The following is a 20,940-nucleotide window of genomic DNA, read 5'->3' as shown; positions in this document are numbered from 1 at the left end:
TAGGGCGCAAGGTAACCCAGTCAATTGGAGTAGCCGGAGTCCACCAAGTAAATTTTTTCTACACAATGGATCAATTTTGTAAGATTCAACTAATTCAACTAGAAGCTGCAAATGCAACAGAAGCAAGGTGTTTACCTATGGGTGGATGTGGAAAGACATGGCTATACTTGGTCAAAGCATCATTGAACACTCTCATGTCATGTACTGAACCAGGCCTAACTTGTTCATGACACCATTCACACAGTTACCTTTAGCGATTTGGTCAACCCAAATCTCACACAGTTTGCCTGTATTTTCATCTCACCAATTTCCCCTGTCGACTCTATCCTAAATGATGCATAACAAGAATATGAACATATATTACGAAGACGGTAACAATCAAACTGAAACCAAACTGTGCAGGGTTCTGAAAAATTACCGGGATTGCAACGTTTAGAAAGATCTCATCATCAGCAGCATCCAAAGGGTTGTTGACGTCAAAGTTGTCTTCCACAATAGCTGTACTCGTGGGTTGTCGACGTCCACCGCGGCTCCTGGATCCGGTAGGCACGTCGGATGTAGATCCAGGCGAAGCACGCATGCCGGCGGTCACAGGAGGCAACGGATGTCCACGGCCACCACCGGAGGATGATGACAAGGCACGAGCGTCTGTGACGCCTCCTCCACCGCCACTGCGAGCCATGCGTAAGCCGAGAGTACGACTGCCGCTGTGGACATGAACAGGAGGGGGACCCATGCCGCCGCCGGTGCCTCCACCTTGAGGGCCTTAGCGAAGGAGGTCCTCATAGCCCACCATTTCAGGCCACTCTTGGCCATAGGAGTTGAGGTCGAGCGCCGCCATGCCCGCCCGGGGAGCATTGATGCTACTCGAGCCCAAAAAGGGATAAGCCGTGTCGTTGATGTTCTCGTAGCCGCCGGCGGGGGAGAACGGATTAGGTTGGCAGAAGAAGTCCCTAGTGTGGTCGCCATCGCCGTAGCCATCGTCGTTCCCGTTGCCATCGCCGTAGCCGTCAACGTTGTAGTCGTCCATCAGCGAAGCCGGAGAGGAGGACCTGGCTCAGGGCGGCGGCGTAGGAAGAGCTAGATTTGGGGCCCAAGGAGGAGGAGCTGGATCTAGGGGCCATGGAGGAGGAGCTGGATCTGGTCGGCCGCGGAGGCTCAGAGAGAGAGCGGCGGCGGCGGCTGAGGCGACGTGCGAGAGCAAGAGCGGCGGACGAAGCTAGGGTTCGCGCGGAGGGAGAGAGCGAGAACAGTGGAGAGTGACTGCGGGGGAATGGATAGGGTCCGAGCGGCGGGGTGAGTGGGTACAGGGGTAGTGGGCGTCCGGCTCTCCCCCCACGCGTTTTTATAAGTTTTGGGCCTCTTCGGTCCCAAATGCCAAAACTTTTGAAGCCCCACTTTTGTAGTTTTGGGTACATGGTGTTTAGATTCATTTTACAAAAAGATAGGCTAAAACACCAAATCTTTTGACAAAATTGGGGAACTAAACACCCCTTAGAAGGAAATATTAGAAGGAATAATTAAACCTATAATTCATTGATGCGATGGCTATTGTAATTTCTAAAGAGTAAAATATTGTTTACATCTACGATGCATTATCTACCTCTACATTATAAAGAAAAGGTTTTTAAATAATTTAAGAATACAATTGATAATTAAGGGAGGTTATTTGGTGCCACAAATAAATTCTAGAAAAACAATTAATCATGCAATCAAGCATTTCAAACAAGCATTCAAACAAACACTGCAGGCAATGGAATTTAAATACGAAGCGATCTTCTATTCCTATAAATCTAGTGCTACAACTAAATCCTAGGCGGCACACAAAATACATATGGTGGTTTTGATGCAGATCAAAACGGTTTTGCGGAAAATAAATAGTCAGGGTTTTATTTTGTTGTAAAGTTTTAAAAAATTCAAATTTTTAGTGGATTTTTAACATGATGCAAAAACATGGGTGTTATACGTACGCCCCCGCCCCCTGGCCTGGCTTGGAAATTAACATGAGGAGCGGACGTTTTTGTGGAGGCAGGCCCCGGCTAGCGCTTGTGTCCGGTCGCCTCACCTCCCGAGAAGTTCAAGCACGCAACTCCTCCGCGTCCGTGCGCCGGTCGTGCAGCTCCTCTAGGTTTGTGCGCTGGCCATCCCCTTCCTCGGCGAGCTCCTGGTGCGTCCATCCTCGCCTAGTGCTTCCTCGGCCATCTGGTCCATCCTCGCTGGTGCGCCCTCTCTGGGGTCTTGCGCGGCAGGGGCGGAGGGAAGGTCGGTGTAGCGGCATGCCACCGGCGCCAAGACGGGCGGCTCTGACCACCACCACCACTAGACCCCGACGAGCCCTCACTCCCCTCCCTCTCCACCGGCCAACACAAGGCTCGTACATGTGCGAGCTCGTCTTCATTCGCACGTTGCACGAGTGGACTTGGACCACCTCCACGTCGGTCCGCTCGCTGCTCCAAGATGACAACACGGCTGAAGTGGCCGGATTTGGGCCACCTCACCGTCTTCGACGAGGATCGCACGCCATATTCCTTGTCCCGGCCACAATCCAACGAGGAGCGCGCGCCACAATCGCCAACGAGGAGCGCACGCCGCCTCCCTTTGCTCACCCTGCCCCGACCAATCCTTGCTTCGATTCGGCCAATCCTTGCTCCAATCCTCGCTCTTCTTCGATTCGTGCATGCCCCACCACCCGAAATCGGTTGCGCCGGCCATCTCCCCTACTCTGATTCGCATAGACGTGGCGCTCACCACATGTTCGACGAATTGCCTCAAAGGTGGTGAAGTTACCTACAAGCCAACCAAACAAACTAGATGCTAGCTAGGCTTAGATAGTGTAGGCAACCAAACAAGTCCATCTTAGCTTGCTGGAGGCGGGCTTAGATTAGCCTGTCTAGAAGGAAGCCAAAGTAACCAAACACACCCTATGTTTCAAGTGTTTAATCTGGATATTGTAAAAGTAAATCTGAGATGTTGCATATGTTGCAATGATAATATACATATGTTGCAAGTGTATATTTTCAAGTGTTTCAGACGTATATTTCAAGTGTTTTATTTGGATGTTGCAAAAGTGGACTTGGGTGTTGCATATACATGCATGTTGCAAGAGTATATTTTAAGTGTTTCAGATGTTTTATACATATGTTGCAAGTGTTTCATCTGAATGTTTCATATGTTTTGAGATGGCTATAAGGTGTTTTGCAAGTGTTTCAGACGTATGTTGCAAGTGTTTCAGATGTTTTGCAAGTCCATCTTAGCTTGCTGGAGGCGGGCTTAGATTAGCCTGTCTAGAAGGAAGCCAAAGTAACCAAACACACCATATGTTTCAAGTGTTTAATCTGGATATTGTAAAAGTAAATCTGAGATGTTGCATATGTTGCAATGACAATATACATATGTTGCAAGCGTATATTTTCAAGTGTTTCAGACGTATATTTTAAGTGTTTTATTTGGATGTTGCAAAAGTGGACTTGGGTGTTGCATATACATGCATGTTGCAAGAGTATATTTTAAGTGTTTTAGATGTTTCATACATATGTTGCAAGTGTTTCATCTGAATGTTTCATATGTTTTGCGATGGCTATCAGGTGTTTTGCAAGTGTTTCAGACGTATGTTGCAAGTGTTTTAGATGTTTCGGATGTATGTTGTAAGTGTTTCATCTAGATGTTGTAAAAGTAGATCTAGTGTTGCACATGTTGCAACTGGATCTGTCTGCTGCAACCGCCTTCTGTTGCAGCTGGGGCATCGTGCATGCGCGTGGGATGCGGAGGGGGGTGGAGGCAGGGGCGCGAGGGTCCCGGGCGCGTGATGCGGAGGGGGATGGAGGCAGGGACGCGTGGGGCCACATGCATGCGGGCGTGGGAAGCAAAGGGGGCGCGGGCATCCGAACGAAGGTTCCTGTGTGCGTGCGGACACATGTAAAATTGAGCAACATGCACCATCGTCCGGATGTCCGGGCGCTAGCCATGCCAATATATTAATAAAAAATCTAGTGTTTTCGTATGAATTTTGTTAGATTGAGTTAGAGTCTTAAATTCTGTGACAATCTAATCTATAGATACACTATGGATGCGCATCGTTTCAAATTTGTTGAAAACTACCTGTTAGCTTGCTCGTAAACGATCGTAAATTTTCAGCCAGCAACAGTGTTTTTCTCTCACACCAAACCAGCCAGCAGTAAATAATCCACGATCGTTTACAGCAGTAAATTTTTTAGAGTTTTCACAATTCTATCCAAGATGTATTTTGCAATGAATATTTTCCCCACGAGCACAACGCACCCATTCAAAGATATTGATCTTGTACGTACTATAATTACAGTGACATCTCTTGCTATAAACATGTACTTAGTACAATTAATAGATTTTCTGCAGTGATCAGGAGCAAGATATGAAATAAAAAAATTAGATACACTACAGAAGAAAATGAGGACAAAAATAAAATACAGGAAAATTCAGTTCATGTTTGATTCTGAACTTCACTAGGACTCCTGTATTCCAGACCATCCAAACAGCAGGTAATCGGAGCAGCCAATACTAATTTCAGATTTTAAGCCTGGATTTTCGAAAGGAACCTATCGAAGGAAAGGAAGAGGAGGATTTTTAAAAATAAACACAAAACGGCAGATCAGGTCACCTATCTAGCAAAGGAGGATATTATTCAGAGACGTATGGCCGTGTGTATTGCGGGGTGAAACAGCAAGTGCGTGATCTGTGGCCTTTGTGTTTTGGCCCTATGACCGGTGCTTTTGGGCACCGTAGGTGCCGTTGAACATAAAACTCTATTTCCTTCTTAATCGAGCGGCAGAGCTTCTGTTTTTAAAAAAGAACGTACCCAGTGCAGAGAGCTCCCGCTCTGTGCGGGGTCTGAGGAAATGTGTTAGTGGCAAGCCTTACCCTCGCCTGTGCAATGCGAGGAGACCGCGACTCAAACCCGAAACCTTCCGATCACATACGGTAAGACTTTACCGCTTGCACCAGCATGGGCGGCGGCAGGTGTATGCCCCCTGTATGCCTTGGCATACCCATGATTTGGGAGAGAAAAATTAATATGTATAATATACACTAATACACAGGTTTATACGTATCTTGGAAGAGTCACTCGAAGGCCCAATACAACAAAAGTTTCTGGCAGCCCACGAACGAAGCCCCGGAATACATCTCCGTGACTCCGTCGCCCGGTCGCCCCTTTCCCTGCTCGCGTGCGGCTTCACGGCGCGTTGCTGCCTGCCGTGTGCCTGACTGGCTGACGATTCATCTGCCGCCGCGCCCCACAAGCCAAAGCATTACACTCGATGATTCATCTACCGCAATATCGCAAGAACTGAGCATCGACCCCGTCTACCGAGTGTCCTCTTCCTGCCAAGTGCCTTCCGATCTTGGCCTTCTTGTGACTCTGAATCTGTGCCTGGACTGGCCGGAACAGGTAAGTTAATCAGGCCTATAGAGTCCTGGCGTGCTAGCAAATTCTTAATTTAATAATTTACTAATGATGTTGTCGACTGATTTGATTTGTTTGTGTTTTCTTTTGTTCTAATTAGAGTGAAGGGCTGAAGACATAAGACGCATGGGACTTGACTTAATATATATATATATATATATATATATATATATATATATATATATATATATATATATATACACTCTATGAATTTATTTAAATTAATTCAATCCACATCATGTCTACTAGAAATAGAAAATATGATTCTTGAGGTTAGTAATATTTTTACTGTGTTTCTACATATGGTACAAAAGAATACATATTAAAGTTATAAATTTAAGTAAAAGTATGTCTATAATACATGTTAAAGTCATATATTTCACTGAAGCTATGATTTAATTTTATTAGCCATACAACTTGTATAAACTTTAGGGCCCCGATTTATCGTCGCTCTAGCCCCAAATTTCTCGAGACAGCCCCGACCACGGAGCACCTCCCCTACTCCGGCGACCGGCACCGCCGGGCAGCACCTCGCCACGTCCCCCACTCCGGCCGACTCGCCCCCATGCACTCCCCCTCGCCGGCTCGACCGGTCGCCCCCTACGGGCTGCGGCCCTTGCCCTTTTCCCTGTTGTGGCTGCTTCGAAATTTTATACATGTGGCATACCCAGCCATAAATTCCTGGCTCCGTCACTGTGCACCAGGCCCCCTCGGTTCAGAGAGGTGAAACGCAGTTATAAACTGACTCTTTTTTAGTGAAACAAAACAACATGGTTTGATTAGGATTCTGACGGTCGATAACTGATGATGCGTGTTAATTGGAGTTGGTAGAAACCATGTCTTGCACAAGCATAACCCACCCATTCAAATACAATTGATATTCTACATTTTCAGTCTGTTCGCTTGTTGGTTTCAGTCAGGCCTTATCAGCCAGCCAACAGTATTTTTCTCTCACAACGAACCAGCACTTGCCGAGCTTATTAGCCCAGAAATCAACCAGCGAACAGGCCGTTTGTAGGTACAGTGAACAGCAGCAAAACAAAACAAAAAATGTATAAATACAGTATACAGAAGAAAATGACGACAAAAAGAAAGAAAGAAAATTCAGTTCACGTTTGGTTCTGAACTTCACCCGGACTCCACCGCCGAGGCAATCTCCAGCTCGGCCCACCACAGCGGGTTATCCCTCGGCGTCACCTGCTCCGGCGACAACCCGGTGACGCCTCTCAGCGTCCTCACAACCTCGCCCATGGCCGGCCGCTTCTCCCTATCGTCCGGGCGCACGCACGGCCGCACGACGTCGCGCAGCGCCTCTAAATGTTTCTCAGGCACGGCCGACCTCACCGTCGGATCAACCATCCCACGCAGCGGCCTCTTGCCGTCCAGGTAGCTGGACGCCCAGAGGACCAGCAGGCCGTGGTCCTCGGAGAAGGGCAGCCGGCCGGAGATCACCTCCAGCAGCAGGATCCCGAACCTGTACACGATGTCCATGTCATCCTGCTTGTCAGAGATCATCTGTGCATCCTTGCCGTCGTCCTTCCAGAACTCGGTGTCGGAGATCTTGGCCGCGTAGTCCTCGGTGAGGTAGATGGATGAGGAGCTCAGGGACGGTGGCGTCACTGGAGGGTCCAGCTGGATCATGTGCTCCAGGCAGTATGCTACACCCATGATGATGCGCAGCCGTGCAGGCCAGTCCAAATCTTCAGCTTCTCTAACTGCAGCACAGGAGGAGGAATTATTCTGTTAGCTACCTAGCAATCAATCATTGCAGATAACATGCATGTGTTCTTCAGATATCAATCAAAGCACACCTAACAGTTGCTTGGGATTCAGAAAACAGTTAGCGCTATTGCTGTCTTTCATCAGCAAAAGGCAAGAACGTTACTGTATTTCTCCAGGCATCGAGATAGATACAGAGTGGGCACTCACTATGCAGATGCTCGAAGAGGGAACCGCAGGGAGCGTACTCGAAGACCATCATTCTTGTGAACGGCTCATCGCATGTGCAGTAACCAAGCAAGTTCAGCAGGTTCTTATGGTTCACTCTGGACAGGACAGATATCTGAAACAGGAGCAGTTAATGTTCAGTAAGATAAGACACACAACACTACAACAGTGAAAAACTAGCTGAATTGACCATAGCTTTGCACATTGCCTAATAACCTTGTTCTTGAATTGCTCCTCGGTCCTGTCGGTCCAATCTTTGGCAGAGTTAACTGAAGTGGAGACTACTGCTATTTCGACTCCGCTTGATAGAGTTCCCTTGTAAAGCGTGCAGTCGGATGAGGAGCCGATCACGTTGATGAAGTCCTCACAGGCTGCCTGTAGCTCTGCCCTTCCAAGAGATGGAACACCTGAACACACAGTATGTACAACATCACATGAGTAAGTAACTGCCATGCTGCAAAGCCAATTTATATGCAAGCAGCCTGATGAAATTAGGGGTACTCTGATGAATTGTGCCCATTTGGTTTAACCCATAAGATCCTGATGGTGAGAGACTGACCTGCCACGAAGGCTTTACTGAGTGGTCCACTGAGCCCAGTAGACCATGGCATGACAGCGGTATCCTTCTTTCCACAAGAGAAGAGTAGATACACAGTGGCAGCAGCTGCAGCCACAAAGACAAGTGCTCCACCGATGGCTATTGTGTAGATTGCCCAGTGAGGTAAAGACTTGGATGAAGATGAAGGATCAACATGATGTGCCTTTGCTTCTGGGCTTTGGAGTCGTCTCTGGATAACACCCCTGATTGTTTTGTTTACTGTTAGCGCCATGGATGAATAATTGCACACAAGCTAAGGAGTGAACTTAGTGAAGTTGTAATTGACGGTTAGGAAACTACATGTAGTAAAAGAAAGAAGACTGACTTTGTTAAGGTTTTCCTGCATGATTGCAGCGCTTCATCAGATATGCCGTCTGACATTTCTGTATGTCTGTGCAAGTCAGATGGCAATTCACCAGATAACTTGAAACCCTTGGGTAAGCTGCAGAGGTCATCATATGATTTTAGATTATGTATCGACAACTGCTGAAATTATCAGGATTTAATTTTTGCTTGGCACTTTTTTCATAATAGATCTGAAGAATTTTTTTCTCTGACGAGCGTTGTTTCTGATGGCAGTTTGACCTCGCCTTTCCAGATTTTGCAAGTCACCATAAAAAATTCTAGGCCCTTTCCAGAGTTTGCAAGTCACCATAAAAAAATCTAGGCCCACAAAAATTAGCAGTGCAGACCATTGACTCTTTCTTTGATCTAATTAAGATTTTATATCTGTTTCTTATTTGAAACTTACTTTTTGTGTCTGAATCACACCAAGTAAACATATACAGATTAACATATTCGAAAGCAAAAAAAAAGGAGCATCAAGAAATGCTCAAAAGTCAAAACTCTCCTTTGACAAGCATAGCTTACTCTAGAATTGTCTGATTTGACTAATACCTGGTGCTGGAACCTAAAACTTACAACAGTGGGCGATAGAAAAATGAGACAAGGACCTGTTGCAAGAGTGATTTAAATCAGGGGTACTTAGGCCCTGTTTGGAACACACGAAAGTTTCCCTATTCTTGTGTTTTTGTTATGAAATTGAACTGATTCCTGTGAAATTCCTACACGATTCCTATGAAATCCTTTACTTTCCAAATAGGCCCTTATAATACATTCAATTTGCAACAAAGAGACACTTTGCCCTGAACTCTGAATCTACTAAGGACTGAGATTTGCTGAAGCAAAACTGAAGGTTAAACGAGAGCAGCACTTACAACTCCACCACCTTGCCATCATCTGAGCAACTCACTCCCCGATTAGACGAAGATCCAGTAGGATCGCCTGCTACGCTATCTCCAAACCTCAAAAGAGGTCTCCCTGAAAAATAACACCACTAGAATTTGCTTAGGCACGAATCCATTCCAAGAACCTAGTTTCTCATCTGTTTTAATTTAATATTGCCCCATCAACATTCTTTGCTACCACCTTGTTCGTTGGTGGAAGCACAAGAACCAAGCCTCTGAGACACAAGCAAGGAGAAGAGGAAGAAGTAGGCAGCAGCTCTGATGCTGCGTATGCCCACCATTTCTGTGTGTTCCCAAGCCGAGGCAAAGAAGAGCCCAAACCTCTTCTCTTCTTCCTACTGCAGGATGTTAAAAGAGAGAGTGAGAACAAGGGAGCTGAGAGAATAAGAGGGGCACCACCACCACCATCAAGTTTACCTGTAAAGCCTGGTGACTGACTGACTGTACAAGTAAGCTTAGCGATGTCGGAAAGCTCACACTGTGCGAGGGTCACACACACGGATTGGATTTGATTGGATTGCGTACCACCGCAAGAAACGAATCGAGATGCCATAATCGAATAACCTCCATTTGTTTGATCCCCTCCCCTGCAAGATATCATAAAAGGGACGTTGTAGTGCTTAGTTTTCAGGATGGAAGATGACAAACATGTGGGGGAAAAAGGAGGCAGAAAAGTAGTGGAGGATCCAAGAACTGCAGCTGTGGAAGTAAAGAATCCACACTCGTGTGTCTAAGCTAGATGGGATTTCCGGTCAGGTGGAATATTGAAGAATATATCGGAAGATAGAACAGGGACAGCGGGAAGGATTCACAGAAGCCAAACCCGGCAGCAAAAGAGAAGCTTGCCTAGGAGTCAGGAGGATGCCCGCCCCAATCTACAGCCCCCATCCTGCCATTCCTCCAGGTTCTTCAGGAGCAAGCTGCAAAGGAACACCAATCAGGAATTCAGCAGAGAGCAAAAGCAAGCAGCTATATATGTCTTGCTGGGGATCAAACGAAGGAACTGGAGAAGCCAAAGGAACAGCTAGGATCTTCTCTTCCCGTACCTGTAAAGCTTCCCAACAGGATATTGAAGTGCATGCAATCCGGTGGACTGGAGTTTGGAGTTTGGAGGATGTCTATCTGTCCGTCTCCGTCCGTTTGTGGGCAGCCAGATACGCAACGAGATGCAGTAGCCATCTCCCATCTGGGCTGCTTCCTAACTGGTTGCCCGTCCAACACATGGAAATTTCCTTTTCTTCACTAATTATTAATTAATTATATGGACCACCAAACGTGACTCGCTAAGAACCTATCGTAGGCAGTGTCCTTCGACAATTTTGTAGACACGTGCCAAGTCTATCCAGGATTCAACGCCTAGTAGGTTTGGTGGATGTTACACGTAACTTCGGTACTACTACTACCTTTGACGTGTTCTACTCTAATGGACATTCAGACATTTTCGCTAAACCAAGCACTGTGCAAGCATAGACATTGATGTATGTGCATGCGTATTTACTTCTATGAATACATTGTTTACACACCTTATTATCTATATAAACGTCTTTAAGGGACTTTGCCGACATATCTTACATTAAAAAAACAACATATGCATCTTGGTGCCGATGGACAAGTCATCAACCACTAAAATAAAAAAAAGAAATAACTAAAAGTATGAGCATCTAAGAGTGTTGGAGACTCAAACATAGGTTTATTAGAGCAAGTAAGTATAGTAAAGGGCTGTAATTGAGCTGTATGATGAGGTGGAGGAGAGAGAGGAGAAGCGGGCTGCAAAGTTTACAGCCGGCTTGGACACAAGAATCAAAAAACTTTGTGAGAGAGACAAGTGGACTATGTATTAATAGTGAAGATGTAACTGCTATATGGGTGGGCTGAGAGGTAGGCTGTACCCGTTTTCGCAATTTTATGCCAATTTTGCATATCACCTACCTCGTGTCTTTGTGAGTCACTAGTCACCATAGCTATGGACTGTGTCAAATAATTTAATTGCTTGATCGAGTAGACTCAATACAAATACCATATATTAGAATGGTAGTAAGACTTGTTATTTTTTTATCAGACCTAAAACTATCCAACGTTTGATTTATTCTTATTCTTATTTGGTGTGTTATGTTTGTTTTCTTTGGCATCAAAACCACCAAGACACACCAATACTATTTCTTCAATAATTAGTCAAACTTGGAGGGTTAGAAACATTATTGACTGGGCCGCTGCTTTTGTTCTGCAATTTGGATAACAAGGAACGACGTGCTGTTTCATAAAGGTCGCTCAAAAACTTTTTTTTTCAAGTTCTTTTCAAAGGATACATTTGCTACAAATTTGAACTCTATTACAACGCTCGGATGAAGGCAGGGAACGGATTGCTTGAAAGCTACTAGAATCAAGAGCCATATAGTTTTTCGCATCGATTGAATGGTCTTTTAGACTTTAGTTATAAGTCTATATTGGGTTTAATTTTTGGGCGTGAACGATGAGTGGAAGGTTGAAACCATATTTTTTTTGTTATCTAAAAAATACCATATAGCCGAGGCGATTCCAAACTCCAAGCCACGTATAATATAGGGTTAATTCGAAAGATGCCATTACAATTCTCCGCCCCCTCGCCGACCATTGCCCATTGGCCTTGTGGAGGTTTGACCGAGCTGGAGGAAGGACAAGACATGTGGAGGGGATGACGTCTAGGCCTCGCATGTCAGTGAGATAGAGAGAGGGGTTGTAGTAGGGGTATTTTAGGACATACGAAAGTACAGACATCTGCAGGTAGGACACAGGTCATTGAAAGCGTACAAATGACATTTCTCATGTTCAACACGAATTTATAATGGCATGTTTACAATATCACGAATAGTAATGGTATTTTTTAAAACTCGAAGAATTGTAATGACACCATTCGAATTAACCCTAATATATAGATATATTATATATGATGGTGATGTGTGCAGGAAATCGTCTCCTCACGTCGCTCCTCGTTAAATTTACTCAGCTGATGTGTGCATTTGATTTTTCTTTTCTACACTATTAGTTGATGTGTCTATACATTAGAGAGACAATTTGTACTATTCCCATCTTCACTTAGCTTTTATAATATTTTTGGACCGTGCCTTCGCTAGCGCTGCACTTTTGTTTAGTTTATTTGTTTGTCCTCGGCAAGCTCATGGCTTAACCATTGATGTTACTGTACCAGAGCAAGTCAATTCACAAAATGATGGGCTGGATTGGTGGCATGGATTGACCTGGTATTTTGATGATGACCTCATCTTTACCATCCTCTTCTCCATGCAAATTAAATGATGGGAAAGACAGGCCTCTGTTTGCCAAATTTATCTCTGCTAACACAAGCAGCTAGCATGGATATAATGACACATTTGATTGCTACCTCCTCCATTTCGAATTATAGGTTATTTTAGCTTTTCTATTAGATATAGGCTCGTTTTGTTGATGCTAATTTCAGAAATGAACTACTTGGCTTAGTAAAGATCATAAACTAACCTGAGTTATTGTGTTTCTTAAATGCTAATTAAATAATGAAACGTTCACCTACCATTTAGCTATTATTCAGATTAGCCAATTAGCCAATCAGCTATATATTTAAACGGATTGAATGGCCAAGTACATGGGATTAACCGTCCAATTAAATAGAAATGGCATACCATCACGTAAAGTTTACACAATGTTTAGGCGGTATAAATGAGTGTTTAGGCTAACAGTGGTGAGAATTTTGTATGTGGTGATATTACTCTCTCAAGAAAAGATTAGATTGAGTTGTGAGGAAGGTTCGTGTGTTGCATATTTCATGGCGTATGTCATTGTCATCATGCATAAGCGGTAGGCTGTTCATCTCATATCATGTTTAGAGAACATGCAGAATTAAATTCAACATGTGTGTGGGTCACGCATGTTCCAAAATCACACGGCACTAGCCCATGAAGCGGGTCATCTCCTGTGTCCTGCATTTCAATATTTGGTTTAATAGAAATCCATTGATGTAAACACCATCGTCTGGGTGTTTGGTCTAGTGGTATGATTCTCGCTTCGGGTGCGAGAGGTCGCGAGTTCGATTCTCGCAACACCCCACGTTTTTAGCGTTTAGGTCCTCCTTTTTTTTGTCTGTGCTTACATTCAGGTCCTCCTTTTTTGTCTGTGCTTCTCTGCATATTTAGGCATCTTATTGGGTTTTCTTTTTCCTCTCTGTTTGTCCTGCCCATCTCACGCATATGCCTTTATCTGGCCAAACACTTACTACCTATTAAGTTGGTACAGTAGTTGTTTAGAAACAAGCGCATGTGCATCACACGACACTTACACGTGGTTAGCTCGTGCTTGTCCATGGCAAGCATTTAGACAACCCATCACAGCCCCACAATCTGCCTCCCCCAACCCGTAACCATCACAAAACCATACATTGTCGTGCACGCACCCATGTGGATCGTTGCAAGCACATCCTCATGCAACACCATCAAAGGTTGAAGGCCTAATATTTCTGTAGTCCCCAAATTTTAAAGTGAGCACGACATGCCACCAACACATATTCGCTATGCCAGGAAACAGCGCACTTACATCACAGAAACCGCAACCAGAATAACGTCACACTGTCACATGCATTTTCAAGTACTAAGACAACATTTAGCGACAACAGGACCATGCATTAACTATCATGATGTTATGCTCAAGAATTCCATAACGGTGACCCAAATCTAAGCGACAATTCCCAGCCAACTCTACGCTTAAACCAAATCTAGTTCACGGTTGCATTCGCAACTTATACACTCGATCCTTCTGACAAATATCGCACAGGATCATGTAAACGGGCAGCAAGCCCCTCTTTACCGAAAGTAGATGGACACGAGCGGGATGTCGACGTCATTGTCGTCGTCATCCTCACAGGCCACCACAACGTCCAGATGGCGGCGGTACGAAGGCACCTCCACCTTGGCCACCTCCCTGGCCACATCCACCACCTTCTTGTCCAGCCGATCCTTGTGCCTAGGGAACATGGAGTTGTACAGCAGCGCGGTCCCACAGGATATGCTGTACGCATTCAAGCCCTTCTCCTTGAGCCACTCCAGGAGCTCCCTCAGCGTGATGTTGCCAGTTATGGTCCATCGGTCCCAGACGGTCCACGACATGTCTTGGTGCTTCATGGTCTTGGGTGGCACAGGTTCCGCCATGGAGAAGAGGGGGATTGCAAGGTTCGCAAATGTGTTCCGGTAGTCTTCAACATTGTGCCCACCAGCAAGAACTTTGTAAAGCTCCAGGCAGACGAGGCCAGTGGCCATTGCAGTTGAGGTGGCGATGGCTGGGATGATTCTTCCAGCTATGAACTTTGCCTTCAACTTGTCAACTTCAGGGATGCTGTAGTTCCTAGCCCGCATGTTGGCAAAACCAGCAATCAAGTCCATATGGAAATTGGTATCATCATCCTGCATATAAGAAAATTACTCAGCATTGAACTTCTGGATGTATAATAGTTTTCATCCTAGAGACATGGATACCCACCAAGAAACAGCTAAAAGAAATTAGGCATCTAACAGAAGCTATACGGTACAGAAGGTTTTAGAAGTGATTAAATGGATCTACTAACCTTCTCAAACTGTATAGGGTTCATATGGAATCCTGGTGGCAATGTTTTAGAAATTGCTTCCAGCTTCGCAATAAGCTCTTCAATGACGGCAGCATCATCAACAGACGCAGAGGAAAGGCTAGTAGCCTTCTCATCTGTCTCTATCTTAACACCCTGTTTTGGTTGGAAATCCGGAACAATGACCTTGTCTACAGCTTCAGCCAGTTTCGTTGGGTTTTTCGCCCAATCAGGTATGGGTATTCCAAATGTCTCTGCCCTTAATATAGAAGCAGCCAACAAGAAATTAAGGTGACTTGAGTCGGAAGATGAGAACTCCAGAGGTCGTGGGAACCGCTTAGGAGCAGACCAGAAAGGAGCACCAGAGCTAGTCATTGCGTCTTCAGGGAAAGTGAATGTCAGCTGCTTTACACGGTTGGAGAAATAATCCTCAAACCTAATATAAACCATCAACAAAAAACAGAGGAGCGAGAATCATTAGACCTATACTAGTTCAACGCGAGTGCAGTGAAATAAATGTGAAACTAAGCTGGTGCATGCAGCTACAAGATCAACTATGCAAATTAAGCAACAATGGTGCAAGGGGTAGAGAAGGGGTGCACAACTTACTTAAGCCGGGCCCAGGTAATACAATCTTGGAATGTCTCACACTTGTCTGTCTCAAGGCATTCAATAACTCGCTCAAGTTGGTCCCTAGCCTGTGCATCACCAGCAGTTCTTGCTGCGGTTGCATATCCACCGGAGTTCGACAGGAAAGTATTTACTTCGGTGGGCGTCTTCTCAAGTAGACCCTCAAACTCAGACCTAGCCCAGGTCAAGCAGTGATCAATATTGTGAGGAAATGAATGTACAGTGCACATAGGTGCCTGCTTTTCTGGTGGATCTCTGGATGCCCCATAGTTTTCTGTTAGGAGAGGAATGACCATCTGTGTGTTGCACTTGGCACCCAGAGTACCCGATTCAAGAAGTGGCTTCTGGAAATATACACATCTGGAGTCAATGTACATTCTTGCAGTGACATTGTCCAATGCATTAACAACATCATCCAAGCTCTCCCAAAAGGCATCATTGAACACATTTTCAGTCTCAGGACTTGCTCTGTTCTGAAGGGCCTCCACATGAAGCTTAGGATTAATTGCCATAGCAGCAGTTGCAGCAACTGTGGACTTGGGCTGTCCAATGTTCCAGTCACGGAAGAGAAACTGGCGACTCAGATTGCTTCTCTCTATAACATCATCATCTGTCACAGTCAGCTTCCCATTTTGACTGCAAGAAATACCCATCAACGCAAGGTTCTTCAAGAATTCACATCCAAGAGCCCCAGAACCAACCATGAAGATTTTTGACTGCTCCAGTTTCTTTTGAAGTTTAGCCCCAAAGACACTAATTTGTGCATCATATCTACTGTTCTCTGGCTTCAAATCACTAGGCTCCAACGGTTCAACTGGCAGAGATTCGACAGAATCAAAGTAGAAGAACTGTAAAATCAAATCCGCACATTAATATTACAAATTATCTGCAAACATATACTCTCCAGTCAAATATTCTCAAACAATTTTTAACTTATACAGTCCCCAAGATGCAAATTTAGCTACAATTTTCTATTAGGATATATTCTAATGAATTTAGGATATTATGGAAGGGCGGGCCTGGTGCAAGCGGTAGAGTCTTGCCGCCTGTGACCGGAAGGTCCCGGGTTCGAGTCGCGGTCTCCTCGCATTGCACAGGCGAGGGTAAGGCTTGCCACTAACACCCTTCCCCAGACCCCGCACAGAGCGGGAGCTCTCTGCACTGGGTACGCCCTTTTTTGAATTTAGGATATTATGGAAGTTCTCTTCAAGGAAAATCTACATATATGACCTTTAATGTTTCCAAACTAAATATATTTTATAAGTTAATAGACTTTAAAAGTTCAGAAGTTTGATCGGATCTTGTCTAAAACATCTATCATTTGTGACAAGGGAAAACAGAAATATAGAATACCATACTATATATAATTAAAGAAAGAAGCAACAGTCATACCTGGTAAAGTGGATGGAATTTCCCTGAGCATGCTTTAACAACCTCCTGACCTACAATACCACCAAACATTGCAGCCATAGGATTCAAAACAGCCCTGGAACCACTTGCGAAATGCTGCAGGAGCTTCTTGTCAATTTCTTCAAGCTTGCTATCACCAAGAGTTTCATTAATACTAATAGCAAGATCTATCAGCTTCTGTGCATCATCAGCTGACCCAGCAATAGGGAATCGTGTCAACTCAGTCCTGAACTTGTCCAAAGCTTGGAAGGCCAAATGCAAAAGAGGTGGGCGGTCGAACTTGGAGAAATCACTCATGAGAAATTCTCCTGGCTCCTTGATTGCCTCCTTCAAGGATTTGAATTTAAGAACCTTTGGTGGCTTCACCTGTGTGACAATACCGCCTCTAATGTAAGTGCCATATGAGGTGGTGTCTTCTTCTAGAGTAAAAGAATAAGGCCTTGCATTCTTAATCTTTCTTGGTTTTCCATCATTGAGTTCTGTCATTCCATGCACTTCGGAGAAATCAACTAGATCACCATCCTGGAACTCCAAACGCTCATCATCCACACAAGAAACAAGTGCTGGGTTGTCATTGCTGATTGATGCCACAATTCCTGTATGTGGTTCCTCACCATCGACATCCAAAACAGTAAACTCAGGACCAAAATCACAGAAAACACTGCCAAAAAGGCCACGAACTTCCGACTTAATGAAAGCAATTGGTGGCTGGTGGCTATGACAGTAATCGTCAAACTCAACTGCTTTTTCAATGCTGATATCAGTAAAGACCACAGCCTGTAAGTTGACCAGGAAGTTATCAGTTCGAGAATATGCAGCAACCAAATTTTTAAACAGTCTAAATCAAGAAGCATATATTAAAATATTTCATAAAATGCAATACATTAAATCAACTAAGCCCCTTTCACAAGCAAAATATTTTCAAGTGATGTCTTTGGGAGAGCTCCAGCTCCAGAATTTTCATATAACATCAACCTAACCCAAATTAGGAAGCAGATGACTCACCCAAATACCCCCAATCAAACCCCCCCCCCCCCCCCCCCCAGCTCAAGCTCCACAAAAAAATGGAGAAAGAGACCCAGAACCAATGGAGCTCACCCAAACATAACATAAGTGTATCATGCAAAAATAATTTACACCACTTGAGCCAGGAACATGGCTTGGAACTTCAATAAACCAAGACAAACAGATAAAACCATTTGCGCACAATGCTAGCATTGCAGATTATATGCAATAAGAAAATGCATTGAACTGATATGTGTGTCAGCAGAACAGATGCTGAATTGCTGATAAACCATTTAGTGGCTTTTCTACTAAGCAGTTGAAACATTAACAGAAACTTTTAAGTACTCCCTCTGCCCATTTTTTTATAGGCGTGTTTCACACGGCACTGTTTGTTTTCTAGGCCCTATATTTGAACATAAACTTCTCTTTCAATATATTGTTAATTGGAATTTGTATTGACTTTTTTTGTCACTTTACTGATAATTTTTAACCTGTTTGTTGGTCAATTTGCAGAGTCTAAAAACATTTTTTACAATAAAACACCTAAGCAAACCACAGATCATTTCATGCTCATGTACCTGAAAGTTAGAAAGCTGCTCCTTGGACAAATCACCAGTTATGGTAGAGATGATGACAGCATTGTTAAGCTCCTGTAGCTTTGGAACACATGCTTGAGCACGGTTTTGCCCAACATCCTTCTCTGAGAGGAAGAAGTTGCTTGACAAGTCCCATAGCTCGACTTTGCCATCATCATGCAAGGTTACAGACTTGACACCCGCAAGGACAAGGTTTTTTGCTGCAGAAATTAAATGGCCATAAGCAAATCATGTATACAAGTAGAAAGAGCAAAAGATATAATCTGAATTCTCATAAACAATTTAAAATTCACAAGTTAAACAGGATATACTGACTGCTAAACATCGATGCAATAAAAAGAACTAACACACCAGGGGAAAAATGTTTTGTCTTTAGATCTGAAGCTCACATGTTGCACCGGTGACTAAAAGCATTACACCATAAATCCAATTCTAGAAAGCAACAAGGCTAACTACCATTTGCCGATAAAACATGTTCAATCCTTTGGCCAAGTGACACAGGAGACCTAACTGACCAGCAACCTGGTGCAGCTTTAGGGCAGCAATTGGTACTGAGGACCAAAACAGGGTGAGCTTAATGCACATGCGCGGTGCAGAAAGCTTTGACATCATAAGGTGTGTACATACTAACATTCTGAAACTTGCTTAGGGGCAACGCTGTGTACAACTTGATGGTTTGAATATTTAATGCATCCATAAGACTGCTTGTAGAAGAATTGAAGAGTTTAGGATAAGCTTTCTGTTGTACAAGTTGAAATGTTATTGAAGTGTTTATACAAACATGGAAACAAATCAATGAGAAGTATGTCCTATCTGGTGACAATGAGCGAAGGGAGGTGTGGTGAGAATTGACTAATTGAGGCAGAAACTACATATGAAATCCTACAGCACACCATCTGGTGGCAGCATCTTGGACCTGTTTGGCAGGGCTCCTCTCTGGCTCCGGCTCCGGCTCCTCCACAGGAGCCCTGCCAAACGTTTTCTTGGAGGAGCCGTTTTTCAGTAAAAAAACAGAGGAGCCGGAGCCGTTTTGGAGGAGCCACAATTTGTGGCTCCTCCAAAACGGCTCTGGCTCCTCCGGAGGAGCCCCTCAGGAGGAGCCGTGCCAAACAGGTCCTTACTATTACACAAGGAAAGGAAAGCATCAATTTATTGCGACATCAGATCGGCCAAGGAATTAAAAGCTCACAATTAAGGTCAAGCAATTGGGCTTTATCTCACAACGTATTACTGTCCTTACATAAGCTCGAAATTTGTGATGAGCAGACATACCGATCTCAGCGCCTAGTCCCTGGAGTCCAGAGACGAGGACGTTGGAGCCAAAGAGACGCTTCATGGTCTCGCGCCCGTAGACGGCGAGCTGGCGGCTGTGGAGGTCCTCATCGATCTCGGGCGCCCTGCCAGCCATCTCCGCAACCTCCTTGTTCTTGTCCTGGGCTGGAGCGGCGGCGCGGGGGGCCTTGTTGTGCAAGTCCTGGACCTCGCCGGCGTCGACCCCCCGCTTCCGGGGAAGCATATAGAGTAGGAGGCCGCCAAGGAGCGCGAGCACGGCGGCCGCCGCGAGGAGGTAGGAGGTGGAGGGCGGCGGCGGCAGGGGCAGGGGCAGGCGCGTCAGATCCAGGTCGTGCGGAGGCCGGGGGAAGTGGCGGAGCCTGTGCGGATCGGGACAGGCCAAGGTGAGGCGGGGAGCGCGCGAGGGAGAGGTGGCAGGGCGGATTCGGAGGGGAGAGATCTCACCTTGGAGGAGCTGGATTCGATGGCCGGCGAGCAGACCTCCGCTCTGCTTCAGCTCTTGTCTGGCCTAGGGTTTTGAGGACGGAGGGGGAGGGGTGCGCGAGAGAGAGAGAGACGGAGGGCTAAATTGGAAAAGATGGCGGGCGTTGTTCTGTTGGCGCGGAAGCTTCTCGTGGAGGTGACAGGTAGGCCATGGGCCCACTTGGCAGTGTCTGCAAACTTGTGCTTTCCTTGCCGGCGCCGAAACGAGAATCTGGTTCGCCGCCCTCGCCGGAGAGGTGTCCAATCTCGGGGGGAAAAGGAGGCTGCAAAGTGGGCCGGCTGTACGATGACACGTGGGACCGGTAGGTTACGGTTTCATATCGTCTCTCTCACATATCACTGTTACCGGCACAGTCAACGCGCGATGGTTTTTGCGATGAACAGCAACGGATTTTCTGTGAACAGCAACGGGTTTTATGAACAGTAACGGGCCGCCGAGTTCCGTCCCCTCACAGATCACTGTTACCGGCACAGTCAACGCGCGATGGTTTTTGCGATGAACAGCAACGGATTTTCTGTGAACAGCAACGGGTTTTATGAACAGTAACGGGTTACTATGAACAGTCTCGAACCATTAAGGAACAGTACTTTTTTTTTTTGACGCACATACAAATTTTTTCCCCCACTATTACCCGCGCAACGCGCGGGGTTACCTGCTTGTTATACTAGTAGAGGCGTAAAGAAAACCAAACTACGAGTACAGTATGTGCAATGGA

General features: G+C 45.3%; 2 protein-coding genes and 1 non-coding gene across 6 annotated transcripts; 1 reads left to right on the top strand and 2 right to left on the bottom strand.

Annotated features, from left to right (window-relative positions):
• Positions 1-6,222: 6,222 nt before the first annotated feature.
• LOC136502853 (protein MALE DISCOVERER 2-like) lies at positions 6,223-10,424 on the bottom strand. Of its 3 annotated transcripts, none has more exons than XM_066498104.1 (10): positions 10,276-10,424; positions 10,053-10,149; positions 9,647-9,816; positions 9,508-9,567; positions 9,200-9,302; positions 8,308-8,424; positions 7,944-8,185; positions 7,601-7,791; positions 7,367-7,499; positions 6,223-7,152 (listed from the first exon to the last, which is right to left on the bottom strand). In XM_066498104.1, exons 3-10 carry the CDS (start codon positions 9,780-9,782, stop codon positions 6,566-6,568), a joined length of 1,569 nt encoding a protein of 522 aa, XP_066354201.1. In that variant the 5' UTR covers positions 9,783-9,816; positions 10,053-10,149; positions 10,276-10,424; the 3' UTR covers positions 6,223-6,565. The 3 variants fall into 3 exon arrangements, with proteins under 3 accessions (XP_066354201.1, XP_066354200.1, XP_066354202.1); XM_066498103.1 differs by having other exon boundaries at positions 10,076-10,149; XM_066498105.1 differs by lacking the exons at positions 10,053-10,149; positions 10,276-10,424 and having other exon boundaries at positions 9,411-9,567; positions 9,647-9,735.
• A 2,806-nt stretch (positions 10,425-13,230) lies between these two features.
• Positions 13,231-13,302, top strand: TRNAP-CGG (transfer RNA proline (anticodon CGG)). The gene has a single exon. It is a non-coding gene; the product is annotated as a tRNA-Pro (tRNA).
• Positions 13,303-13,857: 555 nt separating this feature from the next.
• On the bottom strand, positions 13,858-20,319 carry LOC136502852 (ubiquitin-activating enzyme E1 1-like). 2 transcript variants are annotated; one of them, XM_066498102.1, is made up of 7 exons: positions 20,186-20,319; positions 19,721-20,100; positions 18,431-18,648; positions 16,830-17,624; positions 15,417-16,285; positions 14,811-15,243; positions 13,858-14,649 (listed from the first exon to the last, which is right to left on the bottom strand). In XM_066498102.1, exons 2-7 carry the CDS (start codon positions 19,962-19,964, stop codon positions 14,053-14,055), a joined length of 3,156 nt encoding a protein of 1,051 aa, XP_066354199.1. In that variant the 5' UTR covers positions 19,965-20,100; positions 20,186-20,319; the 3' UTR covers positions 13,858-14,052. The 2 variants fall into 2 exon arrangements, with proteins under 2 accessions (XP_066354199.1, XP_066354198.1); XM_066498101.1 differs by having other exon boundaries at positions 19,721-20,303.
• Positions 20,320-20,940: the final 621 nt, after the last annotated feature.

This window comes from Miscanthus floridulus, chromosome 14 (assembly GCF_019320115.1).
Source record: "Miscanthus floridulus cultivar M001 chromosome 14, ASM1932011v1, whole genome shotgun sequence".
NCBI lineage: Eukaryota > Viridiplantae > Streptophyta > Magnoliopsida > Poales > Poaceae > Miscanthus > Miscanthus floridulus.
Note: the sequence above shows the minus strand (reverse complement) of the source record. Positions and strands in the feature narration are given on the sequence as shown.

Excerpts from the sequence above, each read along its gene's own strand:
- LOC136502853 (XM_066498104.1), bottom strand. The coding sequence starts at position 9,782 with ATGGCATCTCGATTCGTTTCTTGCGGTGGTACGCAATCCAATCAAATC. Across the intron at positions 9,568-9,646 it reads TCAGTCACCAGGCTTTACAG|TAGGAAGAAGAGAAGAGGTT; the intron begins GTAAACTTGATG and ends AACATCCTGCAG. Across the intron at positions 8,425-9,199 it reads GATGGCAAGGTGGTGGAGTT|CTTACCCAAGGGTTTCAAGT; the intron begins GTAAGTGCTGCT and ends TGACCTCTGCAG.
- LOC136502852 (XM_066498102.1), bottom strand. The coding sequence starts at position 19,964 with ATGCTTCCCCGGAAGCGGGGGGTCGACGCCGGCGAGGTCCAGGACTTG. Across the intron at positions 18,649-19,720 it reads GGGACTAGGCGCTGAGATCG|CAAAAAACCTTGTCCTTGCG; the intron begins GTATGTCTGCTC and ends TAATTTCTGCAG. Across the intron at positions 15,244-15,416 it reads ATTACCTGGGCCCGGCTTAA|GTTTGAGGATTATTTCTCCA; the intron begins GTAAGTTGTGCA and ends GGTTTATATTAG.